General features: G+C 35.8%; 1 protein-coding gene across 7 annotated transcripts in view; it reads left to right on the top strand.

Moving 5' to 3' along the window:
* Nucleotides 1–726: 726 nt before the first annotated feature.
* CEP112 (centrosomal protein 112) overlaps nucleotides 727–27,579 on the top strand; it is a 595,424-nt gene continuing 568,571 nt past the window's right edge. For 4 of the 7 annotated variants that reach the window (XM_056817267.1, XM_007482762.3, XM_056817268.1 and 1 more), the window contains exons 1-4: nucleotides 728–877; nucleotides 13,498–13,612; nucleotides 21,082–21,272; nucleotides 23,132–23,304. In XM_056817267.1, coding sequence (XP_056673245.1) covers nucleotides 13,513–13,612; nucleotides 21,082–21,272; nucleotides 23,132–23,304 — 464 coding nt within the window. In that variant the 5' untranslated portion in view covers nucleotides 728–877; nucleotides 13,498–13,512. Of the gene's footprint in view, nucleotides 878–13,497; nucleotides 13,613–21,081; nucleotides 21,273–23,131; nucleotides 23,305–27,579 lie in introns of all 7 variants that reach the window. The other 3 variants (XM_016430687.2, XM_016430686.2, XM_056817269.1) reach the window with 2 other exon arrangements.

Raw genomic sequence — 27,579 nt, 5'->3', positions numbered from 1 at the left:
AAAACAAAAAACAAAAACCCTGGGATGTAGTTGTGCTGCTATTATTCTCATTTCACAGATAAGGAAACAAACAGCAGCAAAATCACTTGCCCAAGAACACACCGCTAGTGTTTGAGGTTGCATTTGAACTCCGGTCTTCCTAACTACAGATCCAGGGCTCGAATCACTGTACCACACCAATATCATTAACCCAATTCCGGAGATGAAGAACTGGAGTCTCAAAGTTATTTATTCCTTGCAACCTCCAGGAGGGCAGTCTTTGGTATTCTCTAAAATTGTCTATTTCCCCGAGTACTTAGCTCAGTGCTTTTGGTAGCCGCTTGGTGAATAGCGGTGTAAGTGAACTGCACTGAGCTCAGTTTCAGGGATTTTCTCTTGTCTCTCACTAAGTGTACGCAAACAAGAAACAGCCTGAGACGAATTCAATTTTCTTCACTAATTCCGGCCTAGAACTCCAGAGTGGTTTCTTTAAAGAAGCCTGCCCACTTTCCCAGCCCGCTAGTTTTCAGGAACTCTTGGAAATCCGGTTCTTCCCAACCTGAAGATGGTGAGGGGTCAGAGAGGCCTGAGAAATACGGGATCCAGAGCTCCGGTAAATTTCAGGCTGCGTAGTCTCGGCGGGCGGTGGAAAAAAAGGGGAGGGGGAGATCGCTATAGCAACGGCCCCATCCATTGGCGGTCCGGGCCTGGGAGGGCGGGCCTTCAAGGACGGAAGTCCTCCCCTCTATCCCATCCTTCTACCCTACTTGCTGGGCGGCCCGGGCGGTGGCTGCGGCACACTAGGAGGAGTAAGCTGTGGTTTGAAATCGTTTGGCGGCGGCAGGCGGCGGCTGTGGCCGCGGGAAGCTGACAGGACGGCTGATCGTAGGGGCGCCAGGTTATTGTAGCTTTTTAGGATTTTTAATTCTTCTCCCATGCAACCCAGGGTCCCGAGTGGGAGTTGGGGAGGCAGTGGCGTAGGGTCCACCGCTCCCTCTCTGTGTGGAGGTCAGGAGTCCTTCCTTAGGTTCGGGGGAGATGGAGGAGAAACCCCTTCTCCCCCACCCGCTATTACTGTACCTTTTATTCCCCTCTAGTCTGGGGTCGGGACACGCGCTCTGCCCCCAGGGCGACTCACATTCTTCTACGATCTTTCCCGGGGCCCAGGCCGGGCGTGGAATCTGTGGGAGCCTATAGATTCCAGAACGTCCCACCTGAAGAGAAATATGAGGTCTCTCTTTCCCGGTCTCTCTCCCGTACTTTCCCCCTTTTCCCCCTCCCCCAATTGGCTCTCGGTTAAACCGAAAGTCCATCTGGACCAGTCAACAAATATCTTCAAGATCACACTGTAATCCAGGCACTGCGCTTGGAGCTGGGATTTAGAGTCAAAAACGAAACAGCCTTTTGCCTTCAAAGAACTTACATTCAGTCAGAATTAAAAAAAAAAATACGGTAGAAGCATATGGTGTGAACAGACTCTATCCTGATAGAATCCGTGGATCTGAACATAGTTAACAATCCACAGACATCGCCTCCCCCACCCCCCCATGTGGCAGGTACTGTGCTAATCACCCTAGATACACAAAGAGGTTCACTAATCTTAATTGGAGGGTAGGTGGGTGCACAGTGTATAGAGTATAGGGCCTGGAGCCTGAAAGACATCTTCCTGAGTTCAAATCTGACTTCAGAGATGGTATGACCTCCAGCAAATCACTTAAACCTGGTTACCTCAATTTTCTCATCTGTAAAATGAACTGAGAAGGAAATGGCAAATCAGTATCTTTGCTAAGAAAACCAAAGGGGCGGGGGTCACTGAAGAATCAGACATGAACTGAATAACAGCAATCTAAAGGAGGAAACAAAAACAATATTTATTAACAAGCCATGTGCAGTATAAAAGGGAATTAATAGACATAAAGCACTAGAATTAAGAGAGATTGGGAAAAGCTTACTGTAAAAGATGATATTTTAGTCAAAACTTAAAGGAAGCCAGGGAGGTGGAGATGAGGGAGAGCATTCTCAGCATGACTGGATTGCCAGGGAAAATGTTGAGTAGAAATAGAGTTCTTTTTCTTGGAATTGCAAGGATGCCAGTGCTATTGGATAAAAGAGTTAAGAGATATGGAGTAAGGTGTAAAATGAAAGGTAGGAAGGAGTTAGATTATAAAGAACTTTGAATGCCAGAAGAAGATTTCGTATTTGATCTTGGAGGCAATAGGAAGCCACTGGAGTTTACTGTGTAGAAGGGATGACTTGGTTTGACTTGCACTATAGAAAATCACTCTGGTGGCTGAATGAAGGATGGATTAGCGTGGGAAAAGATTTACTGCAGGCAGACCCATCAGCAGATTGCAATTGTCTAGGCATAAGGTGAACGGGGTCTGTATTAGAATGGTGGCAGTGTTGGAGAAGGGGGCTCATTTGAGAGAGATTGCAAAGTGAAACTAACAGACTTTAGCAATAGATTGGATATGGGAGTGAGAGATAGTGAAGAGGCAAGATTTAGCAACTGATTGTCTTGTATGGAGTAACTGAATACAGTTGAGGATAATGCCAAGGCTGAGAGCCTCTGAGGAAACTGAAGTATATTGGTACCCTTAGAAGACGAATGGATTTTTGGAAAAGATAATGAGTCCTGTATTGGATATAATGAGTTTGATACGTTTAGTGAATATATAGTTTGAAATGTCAAATAGGCATTTAATGATGTGGGTCTAGAGCTTAGGAGAGACTGGTACTGGATAAATAGTTGGGAAAGAGGAAATGACTAAGCTTCTTCTAGTAGTTTGGCCAAAAAGTGATAGAGGGCAATAACTTGAGAAATGGTTGTGGCCAATGTGTGACCGCAAAAATGTGGGTTTCCAAGACTGTGAATTGCCAAAACTGTAAATGTTTCAGCCAAACTGTAAAGATATTTTTTAGAGTCTTGATTTAAATAAAAAATAAGTGGTCACCATGGGAAAATTCCCAAATATGAAAATACCCAAGTCAGCTGGGTTTTATGGAGATTTTAATTAATACAAATGAAGGAATCATGGGAAGAGAGAAAGAGAGAGAGAGAAAATAGTAGAAAGGGCCTAGGCCATTAGGCCTGAGCCTTAAGAGAAAGCGAGTCAGTCTTTATCACTCACCACAAGATGGTATCCAAGCAGGGTTCTTCTACTCCAAACTGAAATTAGCCTCCAAACTGAATTCAAATTGTAACTGAATTCAATTGCCCTGAACTTGTTCCTTTGCTTCCTTTTAAAGAGATTTTTCTCTTATGTCACCTCCCCTAAATTTTCACATCTATCAATCATTGTAGACACTTTTCCCCAGGACTGCCCATTCTTAGTTCTCACCACTCTTTAGTTCTCACCTTCTCTGGGTAGATTATATCTTCTGAATATTTCACACCTCTTTTGTTAAGCTTGCCTTTTGTAAATTGCTTGACCTTTTAGTGATTAATTTAACCTTTATAGGTATTTTGTATTAGATCTAAAAATGGACCATCTAGCTTAAGGTTTTTGCTTCACTATAAGTAATAGTTGGGGACTTTTCATTGTTCAATCAGGAATTTGCAACTTTATCTTCCCCTAAGGCACTGTCTGAGCAGGGTGAAGTAATTTCAAAATTCTCAATACATTCCTGACCAAGTACCTCCATTGTAGAAAATGGGGAATAGCTTAATCAAATCTTCTGAAGTACAGTCTGAACAGTTTTAAGATTCACAAATGCAGGTGTAAGAAAGGGAGAAAAGAGCATGCTTGTCTATACAGTTAAAAGAATATAGGTAGGATGAGGTCAGAGATTAAAGAGGAAGGGGATGATTGAGTCTGTGAGGGAAGATTCTAAGGAATGGATTCAAAGGCATTCAAAGAGATCAGTCTTGGCAAGAGCAACCTTATTGTCAGAGAGTGAAAGGGTTAGGTAGAGGGTCAGGGATGACACCAAAGGGTTTTGGTATATAGAATAGAGGAGAAGAGATGTTCCATGCCAAAGTCTGATGTGAAGTCCTCAGGTGAGAGGGAGCAGAAAGTGGGAGGCATAGGAGGTTTAGATTTAGAATATCATGTGAGGGAAGTCAGATATAGAATCCATTAGAGAGGCATAGAAAGATTACTTTGCTGCCCGAATTCTGGGGTTGGGTAGATAACAAATATGTAATGGACTCCAACAGCTTGATTGCTTAACTACTTCCAGCTTGCTTCGAAAGCATGTGAGTAGTACAAGAAGAAGCAGATGGTAGGAGTAATCCCAAATTGTTCAGCCATACCCAGTTGGGGTTTCCTTGGCAGAACTACTGGAGTGGTTTGTCATTTCCTTCTTTAGCTCAGGGTTAAGTGACTTGCCTGGAATTACACAGATAGCAAGTTCCTGAGGTCAGATTTGAGCTTAACAAAAATGAGTCTCCTTGACTTCAGTCTAGGCATTATCCACTGTGCCACCTAACTGCCTTCAATCTAAGGTTAGAATTTGGTAGAGCACGAGTCTCTTGAGAACAGAGGACAATGTGGACCTTGAATTAACTAATTATAGAGTTGAAATAGTGAAGGGAATAAAGTGAGGTTAGAGAAAGAGTGATTGATATTTTAGGACTAGTACTGTGGGATGAAGGAAATGGAATAGATTCAGAAGGCTCAGACATAGGGAAAATTGAAATAATAGTTTGGAGGGAGAATGTCAAGAGGTTTTGATTATGGAAATTTTTGAATATGAATAAATAGTTCTATGGTGTGATTGTGGATGCTTGAAGTGGAATGGTAGAATAAGTCATAGGATTTGAGGAGACTGATATGCTGGAGGGTTAGGATCTTTGAAGGAACATTAATTTAGGTGTTTAAGCCTCCTTGTATGAAGGTAAGAGTTGAGGAGAGGAAGAATATGAAGTATACTAAACTTGAAAAAGGAGGGAAATGATTTGGGAACCAGTATACATCAGCGCACCATGAACTGAATTGAATGATAAATTTGAATCTAGTGAACTAGTGAACTTCTAGTGAAAAGGCTACTGAATGAAACAAAGGGGTATTCAAGTTGCTTAGAAAAAGACTGGGGAGCAATGAGTATTCCTCTAGGTCACTGAGATGAAGCCAGGAAGTAAAGAATGAAAGAATGTACATCCAGAATTGGAGAGGAATATAGTGGTGTTTGACAGAAGCCAGATTTCATTGAAGGCCAGAGAAGGAAGGAGCTAAAGAAGACTAGAATGAAGCAAAATGTATTTTCTGGAACTAGGATTCTAGAGGCTATAATGAGTATAATAATGATAGAGTGCAGTGGACTTGAAGTCAGTATGACTGAAGTTAAAATTCCACTTAAGATACCTACTAGCTGTATGATCTTCTGCAAGTCACTTAACTACTCTGGGCTTCAGTTTCCCAATCTTTAAAATAAATGGGTTGGAATTCATGGTATGTTAAGGGCTCTATCACCTCTAAATCTATGATCTTATTCCTGAGTGGTAGAGTTGGAGGATAAAGATTTGTTGATAGGTTATCACTAGTACTCCTTTCCCTTTCAATTCTTTCCCCCATCCCCCTCCAAAAATCATTTCTTATAACAAATTAACATAGTCATCCAAAATATAATGACTATGTCTGAAAGTGTTTATTTCATTCTTTTCTTTTATGTCAATGGGAAGCATGTCCCCACTTCCCATTTGTAGTTGTAGTATTGATCTGTTTTCTTAAGTCCAAAGTTTTTTTTTTGTTTTTTTTTTAAGGGTTGTCTATAAATTGTTCTCTAGCTTTGGCACACTTCACTTTATATAAGTGATTATAAATCTTCCCAGGCTTCTCTAAACCTACTCCTTCATTTTTTTTTTTATAATTCAGTAATATTTGGTTACATCTATATACTATAATTTGTTCAGTAATTCTTTTTTTGATGGGTATCTTCCTAGTTTCCCATTCTTTGTTACAACAAAAAATTCTATGAATATTTTTCTATAAATGGGTTCTACTTTTTTTCCCTTTGGAGTTTATGCCTAATAGTGGTATCACTGTGCCAAAGAGTACAAACAGTTTAGTAACAACTTTTTGAATATAAGAAAATTTAGGTAGTGTTGTCATTTTTGTTATTTTGTCATAGCCAAAGCAAAGGTGATTACTACCTACCTCTCCACTTATTTAGATCTGTCTTTTTTTCTGTGTCTTGGAATCTTTTCCTGTTATATTTGGGTAGCTCCACTTAATAGATGGCTTCCCAAATAGTTTACATTTTCTATAATTTTTTTGAATGGAATTTTTAAAAATCTTCTGATGGGTTTTGTATAAATGGAGATTTTGAATCTTTGACTTTATTTCCCAGATTTCCCAAAATTCCCTATAATCTCTCCAGCGTCTCCATGTTGTTGCGATCACTTTATTGGTATTTAAATGGTAGAGTTGGCCCTTCTCCTTGCTAAGACACCTTACTTATGCTTCAAATTCTGTTTCATCTCATTTGCTTGAGGAGCTTGCCCATCTATCATATTCTCTATTTCATTTTCAGTCTATTTCCTTTCTCTAGAATACCCCATTTATAAAACAAAAACAAAAAACAACCTTCATTTGATCCTTCCATCAACTCAAGCTATTATTTTATTTTCTTCTTTTTCACTGTCAGACTTTTCTACAATGAACTCACTGTACTCACTTTTGCCATTTCCTTCATTTATCACTCTTCTCAGGCTTCTGATAACATCACTACTAAAATGACTCTTTCCTTAGGTTGCCAACAATACCTTTACAGCTAAGTTCAGTGCCCTTTTTTCTGTCTCTTTCCTTTTCTGAATTCTCAGTGATTTTTTACTCCATTGATAGCTCTGTCATTTGGAATGCTATCTCCTTAATGGATTCCTTGACACTGCTTCTAATTATCCTCCTGTTAAACCATTCTTATTTATTCTCCTTTGCTGGATCATCATTCATTTTCTGCTTTCTTTCCATGGGTCTTCTGCAGGGATTTTTCCTATCCCTTTTCTATCTCTATAGTTTCTCCTTGGGAAACTTCAGTAGTTTCCATGGATTGAAGAACCATTTCTGTGCAAATCCTGAACTTCACTTGTGTCATCAATTGCCTGCTAGTTAATCCCTTCTACATATTCTGTAGGTATCTCAAATGTGTCCAAACAGAATTCATCTTCTCAGGCAAACTTGCCTTTCCAAATTGTCTTATTTCTATTTAGGATACCACTACCTTGTAACTTTAGTGTCATCCTTGACTCTTTCCCCCACCTTCCATTCAGTTAGTTGCCAGATCTTGTCCATTCTATCTGCATGACATCTTGTTGCCCTTCCATTCTCTCCCGTTATGTGGTTACCACCTAATTTAGGCCCTCATCACTTTTTACCTTGACTGTATAAGGATAATTTAGGGTTGTAACCTAATCTAAATTAATTTGGTCACCAGAGAAAATCCCAAATAAAATACCCAAGTCAGTTTGGAAAGTTATGATGATTTTAATTAATATAGAGGGAAGGAATTAAGGAGAAGAGAGCTAAAGAGGGTATAGGATTTCTCCCACCTGACCTGTGCCAGGGGAAGTTCAAGACCTTTGCCACTGAGGTCTTTGAAGAAGATTAGAGGCTTTTCTAAGAGGATAGTGTTTGGAAGGTAAAGGAGAAAAGAATCAGCCTAAACTCTGAGAGAGCTCAGTGAAGATGCCTCACCTGAACTGGGATATTAAACTCACCGCCAACCCCGGACAATAGCTGCCACCACGGCAAGATGCCAAAATGCTCAGCAAGCTGCCACCAGAGCCACCTCTCCACAGAAAGAGGCCGGAGAGAGGCAGTTACGAGTGGTTGGTTAAACTTGACCGCGTAAATATGGTTTCAAATCAAAAATATAGTGGTTGTCAGGGAAAAATTCCCAAATACGAAATATACCCAAGTCAGCTGGGTTTTTATGAGATTTTAATTAATACAAATGAAGGAATTAAAGAAAGGGAGAGAAACAGAGTAAGAGGGAATAGTAGGAAAAGGGCTAGACCAGCTTAGGCCAGTCTTAAGGCTTAAGCCTTAAGAGAGAGATCAGTCAGTCTTTTATAAACTCACCACAAGATTTGTCCCAAGCAAGACTCTAGTGTTCAGAAACCCACCAGTTCACCTTTGGCCAGCTGAATCTCCAGCTAGCCACCCAGTTCTCTGAGAGAGACTTCCTTTTAAAGAGAATTTTCTCCTATGTCACCTCCCCTAAGTTCTCACATCTACCAATCACAGTAGACGTTTTCCAAAGGACAGACCATTCTTAATTCACACCTGAGTAGACTAAACTTTTGAGTAGTTCACACCTGAGTAGACTAAAATATCACACCTCTTTTGTTAAGCTTGTCCCTTGTAGGTTTGCAAGTTGCCTGACCTTCATAGGTACTTAGCACCTTTCTAAAAATAGACTTAGCTTAAGGCTTTTGCTTCACTATAAGTATGAGTTAAGTACTTTTTCATTGTTCAGTAAAGAGTTTACAACTTTATCTTCCCCTAAAGTATGCTTAAGTATGGGTGGAGTAGAGTTCTCACATTCCTGACTAAGTCCCTTCATTGTTTAAAATGGGGAATGGTCTTAACCAAGTGTTCTGAAGTAGGGTCTGAGAATTTTTAAGATTCACACAGCCCAGGGGTCTGTCAGTTGTTTCTGATTTGTCATTAGCTAGCACATGTCTGTCATAGGCCATCCTCCTAAATACTTAATCCTTAAGTATGGGTGTAGACGTTCCTGTTTTTGTTAGACTAAGTATGGTGGAGTAATCTAAAGTTCACAACTGTTGTAATAGACTTGTATTTCATCTCCTAGCTTCTCATTTTATTTTACTCTCATCCATTCTTCCAACAGTTATCACAATGATAATAGTTAGCATTTATATAGTATTTAAGGTTTGCAAAGCTTTATGTATGATTTTCATTTTAAAAAATATTTTATTCCCCCCCATTACTTATATACATAATTTAAAAAATCTCTTATCTTCTGTCTTAGAATAGATGCTATATATCAGTTCTAAGGGAGAAGAGCAGTAAGGGCTAAGCATTTGGGGTTAAGTGACTTGCTCAGGGTCATACACACATATTATACACACAAACACATTTATATATTGTAAGGGGGAAAAGAGGTTTATTTTTAAAAGCGTTGGACTGGATTATTTAAGTGTGGTGGCCAGGAATTTAATTTATTGCAAAGAGATTTATTTACAAAATGTAGAAAGAGTGAAGTAAGAAAATAAGAGAGAGAATAGGGTAAGATATCTAGCTTAAGCACTAAGTAATTTACTCTCCTGTCCCTGGTTCAACCTGGGCAGGGAGAGTTAGTCCTTAGGTCTCGGCAAAGCTGAGAACCTGGGGAAGTCTCTTCAGAGAAATCCAGCAGTTAAGAGTCAGCTTTTTCACTCACCACATGTCAGTTCAAAGGAAGAGATTTTAGAATAGCCTCACCAGGAAACAGGGTCTCAGGTCCCGTCAGCACATTCTTCACCCACCTCTACTTCAAAGAATGAAGAACTGCCAGTAGCACTCCATTCAGGAATTTGTAACTCCCTTTTAAAGACACTTTCTCTTATATCACTTCCTGTGCCTTCCCCTAATTCTACATCTACCAATCACAGTTGGAGTCCTGCTTTAGGACTGCCCAGGAGGCAGTCAGTCCATTCTGATTCATCATTCACTATAGCACACCTGGGTCACAGACCTCCCACACTCAAGTGTGAATGGAGTGTTTACACCTTTGGTGATTAAATCTAAAAAAGGGCAGGGGTTATATTTTAATCTTCACAATCAGGGGAGAGTTAAATTTAATCTCCACAATATGTATATATATATATATATAAATATTATATATATATAATATTTTTACACAAGCAGATCATTTTCCCTTGTTTAAAAAAATCTCTTTGGGATACAGATCTAGTAATGGTATTGCTGGATCAAAGTGCAGTTTTAGAGTCCTTTGGGCATAGTTCCAAATTCTTCACCATAATAGTTAAATCAAAATTTTTAAATCAGGTTAAATCAGAACTCCACCAACAGTATGTTAGTGTCCCAATTTTTCCAAATCCCCTTTAACATTTATCATTTTTCTTTTCTATCACATTGGGCAATCTTATATATGTGAGGTGTTTTCAGAGTTGTTTTAATTTACATTTTTCTAATCAAGAGTAATTTAGAACACTTTTTCATATCACTATTGATAGTTTTGATTTATTCACCTGAAAATTGCCTATTTATATCCTTTGACAATTTCCAGTTGGAGAATGACTTATATTTTTATTAATTTGACTCATTTTTTATATAGTTGAGATATGAGACCTTTAATCAGAGATATTTGCTGCAAAAAAAATTTCCCCAGCATTTTGCTTTCCTTCTAATCTTGACTACATTGGTTTTGTTTGTACAAAACCTTTTAAATTTAATATAATAAAAATTGTCCATTTTATATCCTATAATGCTCTATTTCTTGTTTGGCCATAAATTCTTCCCTAAGCTATAGATCTGACAGATAAATTATTCTATGATCCCTTAATTCGCTTATGATATTACATTCTATGTCCAAGTCATGTATCCATGTTTACCATATCTTAGTATACAGTATGAGATGTTGGTCTATATACAAACTCTGCCATTCTTTTTTTTCTGTTTTCCCAAAAGTTTTTTTGAAATAGTGAGATTGTGTCCCAAAAGCTTGGATCTTCTGATTTTCACTAAATTACTGTGGTTATTTACTACTGCGTATTATGTACCTAGTTGATTCACTGATTTACCACTCTGTTTCTTAGAACTAGATTGTTTTGATGATTCCTACTTTGTAATACAGTTTGAAATCTGATATTGCTAGGCCACCTGCCTTTACATTTTTTTCATTAATTCCCTGGATATTTTTGACCCTTTGTTCTTCCATATAAATTTTATTATTTTTTTTTAGCTCTATAAAATAATTTTTGGGCAGTTCAGTGTGACACTGAATAAGAAGATTAATTTATGTAAAATTGTCATTTTTATTATATTGACACATTTATAATGAGAAATTAGTTATGTCATCTCATAGGAACTTTGTAATGTTAGAGTCTGACTTTTTCACTAATTTTCCCCTAAACCTTTAGTGGATTCACACTATTTCTGGGACAAAATAGAAACTCCTTAGCCTTGCATTTAAGGTCCTCCTCAATCTGTCTTCTATATCCTTTTCAGTCTTATTTCATACTAATATGTTGTTCCCCAAATGTAATACTCCATCTCCCTCTTTGTGTTTACACAAGCCGTCTCTAATACCTAGAATGTACTCCTTTACTAATTGCCTCTCAAAATAAGTCTTCCTTTATTCAGCTCAGATTACTACTTCTTCCATGAAGGCCTTTCTGATTATTCTTCCTTCTTTTTCTACCCTAAGCACATTGTTAAGACTGTTCTCTTCTTTAATTTTTTTCATATTATATTTTTCTCCTAATAATAATTTTTAATTATAGCGAAGAAATGGATGATAAGTCTTCTGGCAGGCAGCTTTTGTTGGACTTTATTCTATGTCTGTTAAAAGCCACATATTCAAAACTTTTCTTGTATAACAGAAAGATCTCCTAGAATTTGAGTTCAGTATTCAAGAACCCAGTGTCACCTTCCTAATTAACCTTTGGTCTTGTTCAGAACATTTTAAAATAAAAGTTTATCATAATTTCTTAGTGGGAACAGATTTTTTAAAAGGAGAAAAATCTCCAAATAACCAACTGCATTTTATTTTAATAATAAAACGCTATATTTCATTATAATATATGAGTAAATGTTGAGTCCCTTGGCATCTATATAATTTGGACTTATTCATCATTCTGTTGCACAGTGCCTTTCTCAATAAATGCCATCCAACACTTTTTAAAAATATCTTTTTATACTGTTATTGCTTGTTGAATCAAGGCAGTTTACTTTGATACAAGTTCAATATCACTTCCCTCAAGAATTAACTCTTCTTTTGAGGCTTGAGAAATTGCACAAGCAGCATTTGGGCTTACATCCACTGGATTTTTCTACCCATGAAGTTTCTGATTTCAATAAGTGAACCATTTTCTTTAGTACAAATGTTTGATTGGGAAGGGATCACATATAGCTCTCTTATTATGGGGAAACCCCCTGGTAATGCTTTTAATTTTGTTTCATACTTGACAACAGATTGGGTGAACTGTTGCAAGTTTTTCCAACATTTAGATTTGAATTTTCTTCAAAGGACCCTTCATCATAATTTTCTGGACTCTTAGAGATATATTAACATTTTATGAGATGCTGAAAAAAATATGGTTGCTGAGAATGGTCTTCATTCTCAAAAGCATAGATGGTCCAAAGAGCTGTTGTACTTATTTGTATATATATACTGGATCCCTCAGAATAATGTAAGCTCCTTGAAGGAAGAGACCATTTGGATTTTCTTTATGTCCACACACACAAAAATGAAAGATATGGATTAGGCATTTCATGTTTTTATATATTTTTAACTTTAAAGATAGTATGATAAACAGAAGGAAAAATAATCTTGCCATATATCTAATCATAATTTCCACTTTGCATTATTCTTAGTTTACTTTCTGCTATTGGTAGATAGCAGAAATTTCTTTTTGAAAGTCTTTGTGGATGATCTCCTTTTAAGGACTTTTCACTGTGCTTTTTTGCACTAGCTACCAATTCATCTGCAACATGGTCAGATGAGTGGAGATTGGGATTTCAGAATTCTAATATGATTTATCTCTTCTTAATGACTTTGCCTGTCATTAATTCTACTTGGACTGGACTTTTTGGACTAATTATTGTAATTATTGGACTTCATTTTTCTTTTCTATAAAATTAGCTTATTTTAAAATAACTCAATAAACCATTTTGAAGAACCTCTTTGCCCATTTCACAGTGGTTTATTGATGGCTATTCTTTTTCATCTCTTCCCTAGTCTCATGCCACCAAAACCCCAAAAGAAATAATTTGTTTTATATATTTTTGCTGTTGCAAAATGTGTGGCTTTATGGGCAGGTATGTACCATATGTGATATGAAGTGGATATACCTTGCTTAAGTCTCAGTATATTTCTATTTGTTTTTTAACTGAACTTATAATTGCTCTCCAACTATGTATAATAATATATAGAAGTACAAATTATAACCATTGGTTACTAGACCTAATGGTTTAAAAATTCAAGATCTAATGGAATATGTTATACAAATCAAGAAAGAATTTGTTATAAAGTTTTAGGATATAGAAGGAACAAAGCTGAAAAGAGAGGACATATAGCTTTGCTTTCTAGACTTATTGGTACACGGAACAAATGTTTTAAAACTACAAAAATAGATTTTAAGTCACTCTTTCTCTAATATGTTTTTTAAAAAAATAAGGACATAATTTAAAAAAATTAAGTAAATGCTTATTATAGACCCTATATATAATTCCTTTCACAGCAGGACTCATAATTTAAAGGAGTCACAATTTAGAAGTAATTTTACTAAAAAGGCCCAGAATTGTGACATTTCTTACTTTATATTTAATATTATTGGCAAATGGGAAGACATGTGTACCAATTTATTTAAAACTTTAACTCTTGTAGACTCCTTGATTGGAAATGGCAAGAGAAGAAGAAAAATGGGAGAGCTTGGATGCAGAATTTGATCACTACGTGGTAGATATGAAGCCTTTTGTTCTAAAATTACCTCATCATTCAGGTAAGACTGCTCAGTTTATTTCTTATGTTAAGATTTGTATTTTGAAATTCAGTTGGGGAAATATTATGGTCCAGGTAAAAGTCTTAGAATCATGGGACTTCAGTTCAAATCCTATTTTTACTACCTGTGTGACCTTGGATGAATTAATTTAACCTCAGGTTCTCTACATCTGTAAACTGAGAAGGTTGGACTAGATATATATGATAATTTGATCTTTGATGCTATAATCAATTGATCCTATAATTAATTGTTTTTAGGATATTTTAAATTGTCTCTAATAACATTTGGTCATACTGAATAACTTAAAAAGTTGAAAAAACCCAATTCTTTCTTAACAAATAAGAACAGAACAATCCAGTAACATTTTCTCCCTTGTATCAGAATAAATAAATAGGAAGTTCACTGTCATACTATATACTCTGTTATAAATGAAACAATTTTATAACAAAGTCCTTTTGGTACTTTGACACCTTAATAAAAGAACATTTCTCAGTGAGCTTTTGATTTTCAAGTAGTAGTTGAAGGTAATAAAAAGGGACCTTAAGCAAAATTAAATATTTAGCATAGTAAATCTTTAGGGTCCACAGCCTTTCTTTTTTTCATCCTTTTTCTTCCTAAGGTATAATTTTCTCCTGTTTTAGGCACAATATTTTCCTTCTAGCCTCTATAATCACAAAAGAATATGATCATATATTCATTTATTGAGTGATTAAACTATTAAGAATGAGTTTCTTCCAGTATGTTGATTATTTCAATATTTGCATGTTAAACCTTTTGCCTATAGTTGTGAATGAAAGATTTTTACCCCTTTTAAAAGGTTTAAAGTATGGTACAAAATAATAGATATCAAGGGAACCATTTCTTCCACCATGAAAAAAGTGCTTTAAAACACAAAAAACAGAAAACTTAACACATGCTTTAAATACAAATTATGACTTATTACATCTTTTATAGTTTTTTGAGAGAGATTTTCAGGAGACTTGTGTACTAGCTTAACAGATATTCATGTTTGCTTTATATCTCTGAACTGCAACTCCGGGTTCATATTTTCTGATCATGTAGTCATGCATAGCTCATCCTTCTGGGAGTAATCATTTTCCCTTTAGGAAGGGTATAGTTGCAGGGACTACCTTTCATTGGCAACTAGAACACAGTTCAGTAACTCTATAACTCTTTAGCTCATGAGTTATCTACCAAATCTAGAAACATCTGTTTCTCAGAATTGTTGTTTTATCACCTGTGTTTAGGGAAAGAAACACAAAACAGAAGAGAGGTAGTCAAGGTCCTGAAGTCCAATATTAGGCTTATCCAGGCATCTGTTCTTTACTGCGGTGTGCTTATATCTACCATAGCTCCTGCTAGAGATAGAGAAGAGGGGTGGAAAAGGGAAAAAAAAATTCTCTCCCTCATCCTCTTTCACTATCAGGAAGTTGAAAGTTTTTTAACCAACATGTTTAAAATAGTGAAAGAGGGAAAGCAAAGGCAGAGACTCCTTTTAAAGCCCACTGGATAAACAGTTCTTCTTGGTTCAGTTAACAATCATTTTTAACACAGGCCTGTTGTCATGGGGACAGAGAGACCATATAGAAACCTCTGATCTTGCATGTCCTTTAGCAGAGTGCACATGTCTCATTGAAGTGGCTCTGCTCCATAGAAATTACTCCAGTCTATCTTGTTGCCACAGATAAATTTAGTCGGGGAGTGGGTTGTAGTAGTTTTCTGTGGCATGGAAAAAAACGCTTTTTAGTGTTTACAATGGACCAAGTACTGTGTTAAGCACTGAGGATAGAAACAGAAAATTGAAATAGAACCTATTCTCAAGGAAGTCACATTCTATTGAGAGAGACAACATATAAAGGAATTCTCTCATGTTTATGGACAAGGAGACTGAAGGTTTAGGTTGGGCCATGGATAATCTCACTTGTAGTAGGAGGAAAGAAAACAAAAATCTTCCTATTTTAACTAATCTTGAATTTTTTGAGTAATATTTTTTTATTTTTATATCACCTATGTTTCCTATACACCTCTCCCTCTCATAGTCATTTCTCATATGAAAGAATAAAGTAGGAACAATAAAGGTTAGTCTTTTTAAATTTAAAGATAATTTTTATTTGCTTATGAAAAGGGCAGCTCAATATAGTTAAATGAAGAATAAAACATGTTTTTCTGTTCAATGTAATTAAAAAACTTCAAACTTAAAACAACACAGAAATCTAAAGTAACAACATTGCATTTAAAATACTTATTAAAAAAACAAAATGCTGCTAAAACAATTAAAACTAACCAATTGTTATGAATAAAAATTAATTTTGGAGCTTTTTATACTAAATTTATAAGTATTTATTAGTAAAGAGAAAGAAACAGAGAAAGAAGAAAATTATACCAACCTAAACTCAAAGTGTCCAGCTATGTACTTCATCTTGTCCTAGATTCCCCATGGGCCCTGGTCCATTTCACAATCTGGGATGAGGGGTCCCAGCTACCCACATGGTCAGACCAGACAAATTAAGGCCAGGCAAGGAATGGGCTTGAGTTCAGGAAAGAACCAGAGCTCTAGAGACCCAGTTCCTGTATTCCCAGCCTGATGTGGTCCCAGCCAATTGGTTACTGCTTGCCAGAAATGGTTTACATAGATAAACACTGGGACTTCAAGAGAGCTCCTTTCACAAGCCCCACAAATGGCAGAGAGAATGAGCCTGTTTCACCTGCTAGCTTTTCAAGCTTAGTCCAAACCCCACCTTAAGATACTCCAATGGGCCAGGGTTTCACCTCAGTCTCCACACGTCACATCTCCTCACTTCTGCTGGTCAGGAATCTTGCCTGCCACGCTGACAAATTAAGACTCATGACTCTGTGATCCCTATTATGTAAGATTTCTGGGATAAAATTGTCTCCTAGTTATTTAATTCACACAGAGTATATTAACTGAGGCTAATATTAGTTGAAGTGTTTGACACCTGTGGTCCTTCCATCCTCTGTAACGAAGAAAGGGAGAGACATATTCTTTAGGGCTAAACTTTGTTATTATAATTTCACAGCATTTAATTTCCTAAGTTTTCTTGTTCTTTCCATCTATACTACAGAAGTTATTGGGTATATCATTTACTTCCTTTACTTTGTATTGATTCATAAATGTTTCTGCCTGCTTCTCTGTATTCATTATATTCATAATTTCTCATAGTATAATACTATTCTATTATAATTATGTGTCATAACTTAAGATATTTTCCAGGAAATTCTGTATTCAAGTCCAATATACTTGATTGTATGACCCTGGGCAAATCACTTCACACTTCAGTGCTCTAGGCAATTTCTTGGACAATAAATTGGAGAAAAGGTGCTTTTCTTCATTGAAAATTTCCTTACTTGCAATTCCCTCCATTGATTAAACTACTAGTTTGGAACCACCTCTATTTTCCCTGCTTCCTCCCCCACCCCCCCCCACCTCCCCATTCTTTCAGTCACTGGTTTAAGCTCATTCGTTTCCTCCAGCTGGAGTACAAGTATTGTCAGTACAGAGGGGAAAAAGCCCTACTTGCCCATCTTATTTATGGTTCTGATAAATATCATTTTTAAATTTTAAAAAAAATTTCCTCCTTTTTCACAGATTCTGCATCATTTTTTTACTGTTCCTGTTATTTCACAGTGTTAGTTCTTCACCCATTGACATCACTACTTCTGCTAGTGAAGCTACTAGGGACAAAAAGCTTTGTTTCTGTTTTTTTTTAAACCTTTACCTTTCATCTTGGAATCAATACTGTGTATTGGCTCCAAGGCAGAAGAATGGTAAGGGGTAGGCAATGGGGGTCAAGTGACTTGGCCAGGGTCACACAGCTGGGAAGTGTCTGAGGCCAGACTTGAACCTAGGACTTCCCATCTCTAGGCCTGGTTCTCAGTCCACTGAGCTACCAGCTGCCCCCTGTAGCTTTGTTAACAAAAAATATTAGGGGCCTTAAGGCATATTGGCAAGAGTATTAGATTCAGAGTCTGGAAATACCTCACTTTGAATTCCTCATTAATTGTAGTATGTACTAGTTGTGAAAGTAAGGGTTGACTAAGGGCTTAACCCTTCTGAACTCTACAGAGTTTTTTTTTTTTTTTTGTTAAATGGGAGTACTAATATCTGTAAGGATAATTTAGGGTTGTGACCTAATCTAAATTTGATTTTTGGTCACCAGGGGATATCCCAAATAAAATACCCAAGTCAATTAGGAAATATATGGTGGTTTAATCAATATATAGGGAAGAAATCAAGGAGAAGAGAGAGGGAATAATTTGGGTTTCAGGAGAAGGGTCTTGGGGGTTAAGTTCAGCCAAGATTTGTAGACCATGACAGAACCAGTCTATTAGCTGAGCTATAGGGAAGGTGTTTTACATCTCCATTTCGGAGATGTAATTTTCTGTATTTTAGGTTCAGATTTTTGCATAATTTTCTATATTTTAGCTTCAGATTTTTGCATGGTTTCCTGCATTTTAGTTTCAGATTTTTGCATCTTTTTCTGCATTTCAGCTTCAAATGTGTTTATGTTAGCATTTCTTTTTTTTTTAACCCTTACCTTCTGTCTTAGAGTCAATACTGTGTATTGGCTCCAAGGCAGAAGAGTGGTAAGGGCTAGGCAATGGGGGTCAAGTGACTTGCCCAGGGTCACACAGCTGGGAAGTGTCTGAGGCCAGATTTGAACCTAGGACCTCCCATCTCTAGGCCTAGCTCTCAATCTACTGAGCTACCCAGCTACCCAGCTGCCCCCTATGTTAGCATTTCTTAACACAATATTGAGGAGTACAAAAATGACATTACCTAATGACATAAGAAATTTGAGGTATCCCAAATTCCTTAATGTCCCTAATTCTTCAACTGCCATATAAATGTCGGAGAATGTAGTATTCATTTATATATATTTTGTAGTTATTTCCCTAGTGGGCCTCGCAAAATATGTGGGGAGCAGGACAAGGCCAAAACTTTCTTCAGGTTTCTCTCAGTGCTAATTAAGAGTAATCTAGGCAGTATTGTCAGTGAGGGTTGCCTAATTGGGTTGTTTGTTCCCTGAGGGAAAGGGGATTCTTAGTTAAACAACTTTCCCAGTCCTGCTGCTTTTAGGTTTTTTAAAAAAGCACAGCTGTTTTCAATTCAAATTAAGGAGAAAAGAGAGAGAAAAAAAATGTTTTATACTTATCTGCTCTACCAGTTGTGTTTTGAAGCCAGTTAGCTGTTTAAAAAGACTGACTGATTTGAGCAAGTAATAAAGAGAGAAAGGAAAGAGTTTTCACAGAAATTTGAGGGTCCTCGTCACATCCTTTGTGGATTATGCAGACTATAAGGATAATTTAGGGTTGTGACCTAATCTAAATTTGATTTTTGGTCACCAGGGGATATCCCAAATAAAATACCCAAGTCAGTTTGGAAACATATGGTGGTTTAATCAACATATAGGGAAGAAATCAAGGAGAAGAGAGAGGGAAAGATATAGGATTTCTCCCACCTGGCCTGTGCCAAGAGAGTTCAAAGTCCTCCGCCATGAGGTCCTTGAAGATTAGAGGCTTTCTCTAAGAGGATAGTGTTTGGAAGGTAAAGGAGAGAAAAATCCATGTGATCTCAGAGAAGAGCCTCACCTGAACTAGGTTACTAGGCTTCCTCCAGTATGGTATCAAGGAAAACTCACCACCAAACCGGACAATAGCTGCCGCCATGCCAAGATGCTGGAATGCTTAGTACGCTTGGCCAGCTGCCGCCAGCTACCTTTCCACCACAAAAGAGACCAGAGAGAGGAAGTGATGCAAAATATATAGAGGATTTTACATCCCTTTCCTGCATCTCACCTGTACCAATGGTAGCTTAAGCTTTACTTAGGGAAACCCAGGAGTCTGTTTCTGATTTGTCATTTGCTAGCACATGTCTATCATAGGCCATCATCCTAGATACTTAATATGAACATAATTACATTTATATACACATATTAGTTATTATTACAGTTTTCTTGCTGTGCTGGTAGATGGCACATAACACAAGGAATTAGGAATATATTAATTCAAAACTGGCCTCATATACTGTATGACCCTGGGCAAATCACCTATTTTCTTCATCTATAAGATAAGCTAGAGAAGGAAATGTCAAAGCACTCCACTTTTTCCAAGAAAATCCCAAATAGGGTCATGAAGAATTGGAAATTCCTGAAAAAAAACAACATTGTTGCTGTAAAATAACTTGGAAAAGTGAAATTTCAGTAAATAATTATCATGTGATTCATGTTTAATTGATAAATAAAAAAATTTAAACTGATCATTTTGAAGAAATGATAAATTTTGGAAATAGACCAGGGTTTAAATTCTGTCTCTGATCCCTACTGTATGATTATGAACTGGCCACTTTAACTATCAGTGCCCCAGGCAATTTTTAAAGGTTATATGTTACATATTATTTTTTATACATATTTGTGAAAGGAGTAGAAGTAACTCCTCATATTATTTTTACTTATAATTTTTATATGAAATATGTCAAGTTTCCATTATTTGTTCCTAATTGAAATTTAAGTGATTTATTTAGACTTGCATAATTTATAAACCAAGAAATCAAGTTTTTCAGAAATATGACTCATATTCCCATGCTAGTAATGACATTTGCAAAGTGGTAAATCCAGTACTAATACATTTTATAGGCACAACAAATAAACCTGACCTTTATAAACCCAAGGGATTTAAGGCAGAATTATGATTTTGTTAGAGATATAATCTTCAATTTTAATTTGACTGATGATAGATTAATGTTAAAATATAGTTTTTATGAGAACTAAAAGTATGCTTTTGCACATCAAAATTGTTTAACCAATGAATGTGGATTAGAGAGTGCAATGTTTTTAAAGTAGATTTTTAAAAGGATAATTGTTTTATGGAATTATCTGTAAATAATACTCAATTACTTTCAGGGATATTAATAGTAAATCCTCTGAATCAGATAAAAATCCCTCAAAATTATTCCTCTTAATGGATAAAAGTTTTGAAATTTATTTTCCTAGTAAGTTTTTAAAAAGCTAAACAATGATTGTATTTTATCTCTTTCTAGATTTCTACAGCCGGAATTACAGATGGATTTCTACAGTACAACTATTAAACTTGATTTATTTCTATATTTTTAGAAAGACCCTTACATTACCTTTTGCTTGCAAAAGTTATATTTATTCCAAAATTATTTTTTTTCTGAAAGTATTTGTTAATAAAAATTTTCATAACAGTTATCAAAGTTATATTCTTGGGCAAAAACAGCTCAACAAAAAATTTATTTAAGCATATCACTGTTAGATACTAGAGCTACAGACTCTTCTTTAGCACAAAAGACATGTACACAAATAACAAATCAAAGGAAAATGAGAAGAACAAAGACAAAAAGTTTACAAAACTGCTCACTATATGTTTTTTGTAATGTCATCTTTTATTTTCTGGAGAATATGATAGTAACGGATGTCATATTTTTCTAGAGCGACAAAGGTGTGCACTTTGGATTAGAAAACTCTGTGAACCTTCAGGAGCAGGCACAGGAATAATGGGTAGGAAGAATCGGAACTTGTATGCAAAACTGTTGGTACATATGCTTAAACGAGGAGTTTTAGAAGGTCCTTTTACATACCGACCTGAACCAGGAACATTGAAAACTTTACCATCTTACATGGTGAGTATCATTCAAATATAATATTTTATTTCTTTAGAAGGGATTGCTAGCTTATCATCGCTTCTGCAGAAAGAGTATTCCAACTTTTGGTTAAAAAAAAAAGACAACCCCCCCGAATATTTAGGACTTTGAGGTTTCATACCAGTCTGCCTTTCAGAAAATAAAGTAAAAATCAAGGGCCTAGATATTTAATCTTAAATTACTTCTTCCTTACTATTGTGTCTTGTATCTAACTTAAATTATTGTTAGAATGCATACATATATGTATACATAAAATATATACATAGGTACACACATATTGAGAGTTCAAAACTTTTATATTTACTTCTGTTCCTCTTCATTATTTTACTTAAAGAGAAATGGACTTTTAGAGAATAGCTTTGCAAAATGATTGTGGTTTAGCTGTAGCCATCAACTTAAAAGATGGATTCTTTCCCATTTCACAGCTTTAATTTTTATTTATATATAATGAACAAATAATTTTTCTTGGATAAAATTCAGCCCTATAAAAGCCTGTGAAAATTCTTTCAAAACTTGATAATATTAAACGAAGAATTGTACTTTATAAATCAACTTTCAAAAACACATCAAACCTTATTTTGCTATCAGCATTTACTATGTATCATGAAGAATGCTGTTGAATGAAATTGTATCAGAAGACCTCAAAGTTCTTTCCAACTTAAAATTACATTATATTATGATAATTAAGTTTCTGTAGTAAAACATGGGCTCTCTAATGTCAGTCAGAAGTGCTACAGGTTGATTTATTTTCCTTGGACAAAAAAATGCAACATTTTTGTTGTGGATGTGGTGGATTCATGGCCCTAACCATTGTTGGAAGGTTGTTGAATTTGAGTACCTAAGTACTCTGCTAGAGTATCAAATGATGATCATGACAGTAAGGAACAAATTTGTAACATTTCTTTTACCATTTCTTAATGGATATCTTATACATCTTGGCAATTAGTAAAATAAACTTAAGACATATTTTCTTAAAAAAGGTTAAAATTAAAATTTCTTATATTGGTTTGCTGCAGATTGAGTCAGATGTCTGTGGCTTTCTATGAAAAATTTAAGATCAGTAATTTTGGGGAGTAGTAGTTATATGAGATGTTATTGAACTAAAAATGAAATAAGCTAGATTACTAAATAAATTGCCATTATATTTTAATGTTTATAAGACTAATTCTCTGTTCTTTGGGATGGAGGTCAGGCTTTCATATACCCACAAAGAGAAGGACCTCTTTGGGGGAATTTGTGCAGAAAAAACAAATAGTTTTCTCTAAAGAATACATTGTTTTGCTATATTTAATGGGATAATGATCTGGCACAGTGATTGTTGGACTGAGTGGAAGTTGCTTAGATCTTAATGAAAAAAAATAAAATTTTCATATTTCACTGAACTTCACTCAAAAAAAGTATCAAAATAGAATTTACAAATCAATTCATTTTTTTCACTGATATATTGCAATTTCAGGGCTATTTTATCTTTCTGGTAAATTTCATTTGATAGAGGTTTCTGACACTTTGGATTTGTCTGGTTCTTAGTCTAAAAGTAATTAACATAACAATCTCTAAAAAGAATGCTCTGAATTTAAAGGACACTGCAGGAAACCTATTGATAAAGCTACTAAGAATTTTCATGTAATACAAATAATTATCTCAGAATTTTAATGGATCAAAAATTTTAATTTTAAATCAGTGTTTTTTTAATTTGAATGTTGCATGTATTTGAAAATCAAATAGCTTTTTTTCCAAAGAATTTGAATTTTTCCAAAGAATCTGAAAGCTGATGGAAATGATAACCAATTGAGTTATGATAGTACATTTAAAAAGATTTCTAAATTGTTTTTTAATAGTCCATCTATTTGGATGAACCAAATTTAGCAAGAGCAAAATGTTCAAATTCAGAGGGATTACCAGACTGGGTAAAGAGTGAATTAAGGACAAGTGAACACAGACTGAGTAATTCATGGAGACTTTCATCTGATGAAGAGAGTATATTTATGCAACCACCACCAACTGGACACAGGTATGCCATAAAGATAAAACTTTTTACTTCTGGCTATTTTTATATACTGCCAATTTATTTAGTTCCTAATTCATTTTTATCATGTAAAATGAGGAAGTTAGAATAAATGCTAATGTCCTTTATGGTTCTATCATCTTTTTAATTATACTTTATCGTAAATGTTTATTTACTATATACATATACACATATATACACATTCATTGCACATATATTCATTTACCAACAAAAACTGATATTGTATATTTCTATAAGTGGTTTTGTTTTTCTACTTAATAAGGAAGAGCACAGAATTTTAGAATGGGCAAATTTTGCACCTAGTCCAGTTCATACCTGAAAGAAATTCATCATTGTAACATAATGACAAATGGTAATCCTGTTTCAGCTTGAAAATCTCTAATGAAATGGAATTCTGTACTTCCAAGGAAGCTATTAAAGCAAATAAATTTAGTCATGGTGCATTGTGTTTGGTTATCAGATCTATTAGAAACACCGATTTATTAATTTATCAAGCAATTGCTAAGACATTTGAGCATGGTCAAACTTTTACCCTGGTGCAGGCCCTCATCACCTCATGCCTGGCCTCCCTGCCTCAATTCTCTTCCACACTAGACAATCCTCTACTCATCAGTCAAATTGAGCTTCCTTACTTGAAAGTCTTACCATGTCACTCCTTATCCCCCATTCAATAAACTAGTGGCTTCCTGGCATTGTCAAGATCAAATATAAAATTATATATTTCCCCTTAAAACCCTTCATAACATGACCCCTTGCTACCTTTCCAGATTTCTTTTACCTTACTCACCCTTCATAAACTAGTGTGATCCCATGTCATTGTTCACCTTTTTGTTTCTCACAAGTGCTATTCCATCTCCTTGCTCTGCATATTTTCACTAGCTGCCTCCTAGATCTAGAATTCTTTAGACTCTTTCCTCTTTCCTCTCTTGAAGTCTCAGCTATGACCTCACCTTTTTATTTATTTATTTTTTTAATATATTTTATTTGATCATTTCCAAGCATTATTCGTTAAAGACATAAATCATTTTCTTTTCCTCCCCCCACCCCCCATAGCTGACGCGTAAGTCCACTGGGCATTAGATGTTTTCTTGATTTGAACCCATTGCTTTGTTGATAGTATTTGCATTAGAGTGTTCATTTAGAGTCTATCCTCTGTCATGTCCCCTCAACCTCTGTATTCAGGCAGTTGCTTTTTCTCGGTGTTTCCACTCCCATAGTTTATCCTTTGCTTATGAATGGTGTTTTTTTCTCCTGGATCCCTGCAAGTTGTTCAGGGTCATTACACCGCCACTAATGGAGAAGTCCATTACATTCGATTATACCACAGTGTATTAGTCTCTGTGTACAATGTTCTCCTGGTTTTGCTCCTCTCGCTCTGCATCACTTCCTGGAGGTTGTTCCAGTCTCCATGGAACTCCTCCACTTTATTATTCCTTTTAGCACAATAGTATTCCATCACCAACATATACCACAGTTTGTTCAGCCATTCCCCAATTGATGGGCATCCCCTCGTTTTCCAGTTTTGGGCCACCACAAAGAGCGCAGCTATGAATATTTTTGTACAAGTCTTTGTGTCCATTATCTCTTTGGGGTACAGACCCAGCAGTGCTATGGCTGGGTCAAAGGGTAGATATTCTTTTGTTGCCCTTTGGGCATAGTTCCAAATTGCCCTCCAGAATGGTTGGATCAGTTCACAACTCCACCAGCAATGAATTAATGTCCCTACTTTGCCACATCCCCTCCAGCATTCATTACTTTCCTTTGCTGTTATGTTAGCCAATCTGCTAGGTGTGAGGTGATACCTCAGAGTTGTTTTGATTTGCATCTCTCTGATTATAAGAGATTTAGAACACTTCTTCATGTGCTTGTTAATAGTTTTGATTTCTTTATCTGAGAACTGCCTATCCATGTCCCTTGCCCATTTATCAATTGGAGAATGGCTTGATTTTTTGTACAATTGATTTAGCTCATTATAAATATGAGTGATTAAACCTTTGTCAGAGGTTTCTATGAAGATTTTTTCCCAATTTGTTGTTTCCCTTCTGATTTTAGTTACATTGGTTTTGTTTGTACAAAAGCTTTTTAGTTTGATGTAGTCAAAATTATTTATTTTACATTTTGTGATTCTTTCTATATCTTGCTTGGTTTTAAAGCCTTTCCCCTCCCAAAGGTCTGACATGTATACTATTCTGTGTTTACCCAATTTACTTATGGTTTCCTTCTTTATGTTTAAGTCACTCACCCATTTTGAATTTATCTTGGTGTAGGGTGTGAGGTGTTGATCTATTCCTAGTCTCTCCCACACTGTCTTCCAATTTTCCCAGCAGTTTTTATTGAATAGTGGATTTTTGTCCCAAAAGCTGGGATCTTTGGGTTTATCGTATACTGTCTTGCTGAGGTCGCTTTCCCCCAGTCTATTCCACTGATCTTCCTTTCTGTTTCTTAGCCAGTACCAAATTGTTTTGATGACTGCTGCTTTGTAATATAGTTTTAGGTCAGGGACTGCAAGGCCCCCATCGTATGTGTTTTTTTTCATTATTTCCCTGGATATCCTTGATCTTTTGTTCTTCCAAATGAACTTTGTTATGGTTTTTTCTAAATCAGTGAAGAAGTATTTTGGTAGTTCAATGGGTATGGCACTAAATAGATAAATAAGTTTGGGTAGGATGGTCATTTTTATTATATTGGCTCGTCCTATCCATGAGCAGTTAATGTTTTTCCATTTGTTCAAGTCTAGTTTTAGTTGTGTGGCGAGTGTTTTGTAGTTGTGTTTATATAGTTCCTGTGTTTGTCTTGGGAGGTAGATTCCTAAGTATTTTATTTTGTCTTAAGGTGATTTTGAATGGGATTTCTCTTTCTAGTTCTTGCTGCTGAGCTGTGTTGGAGATATATAGAAAAGCTGATGATTTATGTGGGTTTATTTTGTATCCTGCAACTTTGCTAAAGTTGTTGATTATTTCAATTAGCTTTTTGGTTGAATCTCTAGGATTCTTTAAGTAGACCATCATGTCATCCGCAAAGAGTGATAACTTGGTCTCCTCCTTGCCGATTTTGATGCCTTCAATTTCTTTTTCTTCTCTAATTGCTACTGCTAGTGTTTCTAGTACAAGGTCAAATAGTAGAGGTGATAATGGGCATCCTTGTTTCACTCCTGATCTTATTGGGAATGCATCTAGTTTATCCCCATTGCAGATGATATTAGCTGTTGGTTTTAGATATATACTGTTTATTATTTTTAGGAATGACCCTTCTATTCCTATGCTTTCTAGTGTTTTTAATAGGAATGGGTGTTGTATTTTATCAAAGGCTTTTTCTGCATCTATTGAGATAATCATGTGGTTCTTGCTAGTTTGCTTGTTGATGTGGTCAATTATGTGGATGGTTTTCCTAATGTTGAACCAGCCCTGCATCCCTGGTATGAATCCTACTTGATCATGGTGAATGATCCTTCTGATCACTTGCTGGAGTCTTTTTGCTAGTATCCTATTTAAGATTTTTGCATCAATATTCATTAGGGAGATTGGCCTATAGTTTTCTTTCTCTGTTTTTGACCTGCCTGGTTTTGTAATCAGTACCATGTTTGTGTCATAAAAGGAGTTTGGTAGAACTCCCTCTTTGCTTATTATGTCAAATAGTTTGTATAGTATTGGGATTAACTGTTCTCTGAATGTTTGATAGAATTCACAGGTGAATCCATCAGGCCCTGGGGATTTTTTCTTAGGAAGTTCGTTGATGGCTTGTTGGATTTCAATTTCTGATATGGGATTATTTAAGGATTCTATTTCCTCTTCTGTTAGTCTAGGCAGTTTGTATTTTTGTATATATTCATCCATTTCTCCTAAGTTGGTGTATTTATTGCCATATAATTGGGCAAAGTAATTTCTAATGATTGCCTTAATTTCCTCCTCATTGGAGGTGCTGTCCCCCTTTTCATCTTTAATGCTGTGAATTTGCTTTTCTTCCTTCCTTTTTTTAATTAGATTGACCAGTACTTTGTCTATTTTGTTTGTTTTTTCAAAGTACCAGCTTCTTGTCTCATTTATTAAATCAATAGTTCTATCACTTTCGATTTTATTAATTTCTCCCTTAATTTTTAGGATTTCTAATTTGGTTTTCTGCTGGGGGTTTTTAATTTGATCGCTTTCGAGTTTTTTCAATTGCATTTCCAATTGATTGATCTCTGCTCTCCCTTGTTTGTTAATATAAGCATTCAGGGATATGAATTTACCTCTGATTACCGCTTTGGCTGCATCCCAAAAG

This window comes from Monodelphis domestica, chromosome 2 (assembly GCF_027887165.1).
Source record: "Monodelphis domestica isolate mMonDom1 chromosome 2, mMonDom1.pri, whole genome shotgun sequence".
Lineage (NCBI taxonomy): Eukaryota > Metazoa > Chordata > Mammalia > Didelphimorphia > Didelphidae > Monodelphis > Monodelphis domestica.
Note: the sequence above shows the minus strand (reverse complement) of the source record. Positions and strands in the feature narration are given on the sequence as shown.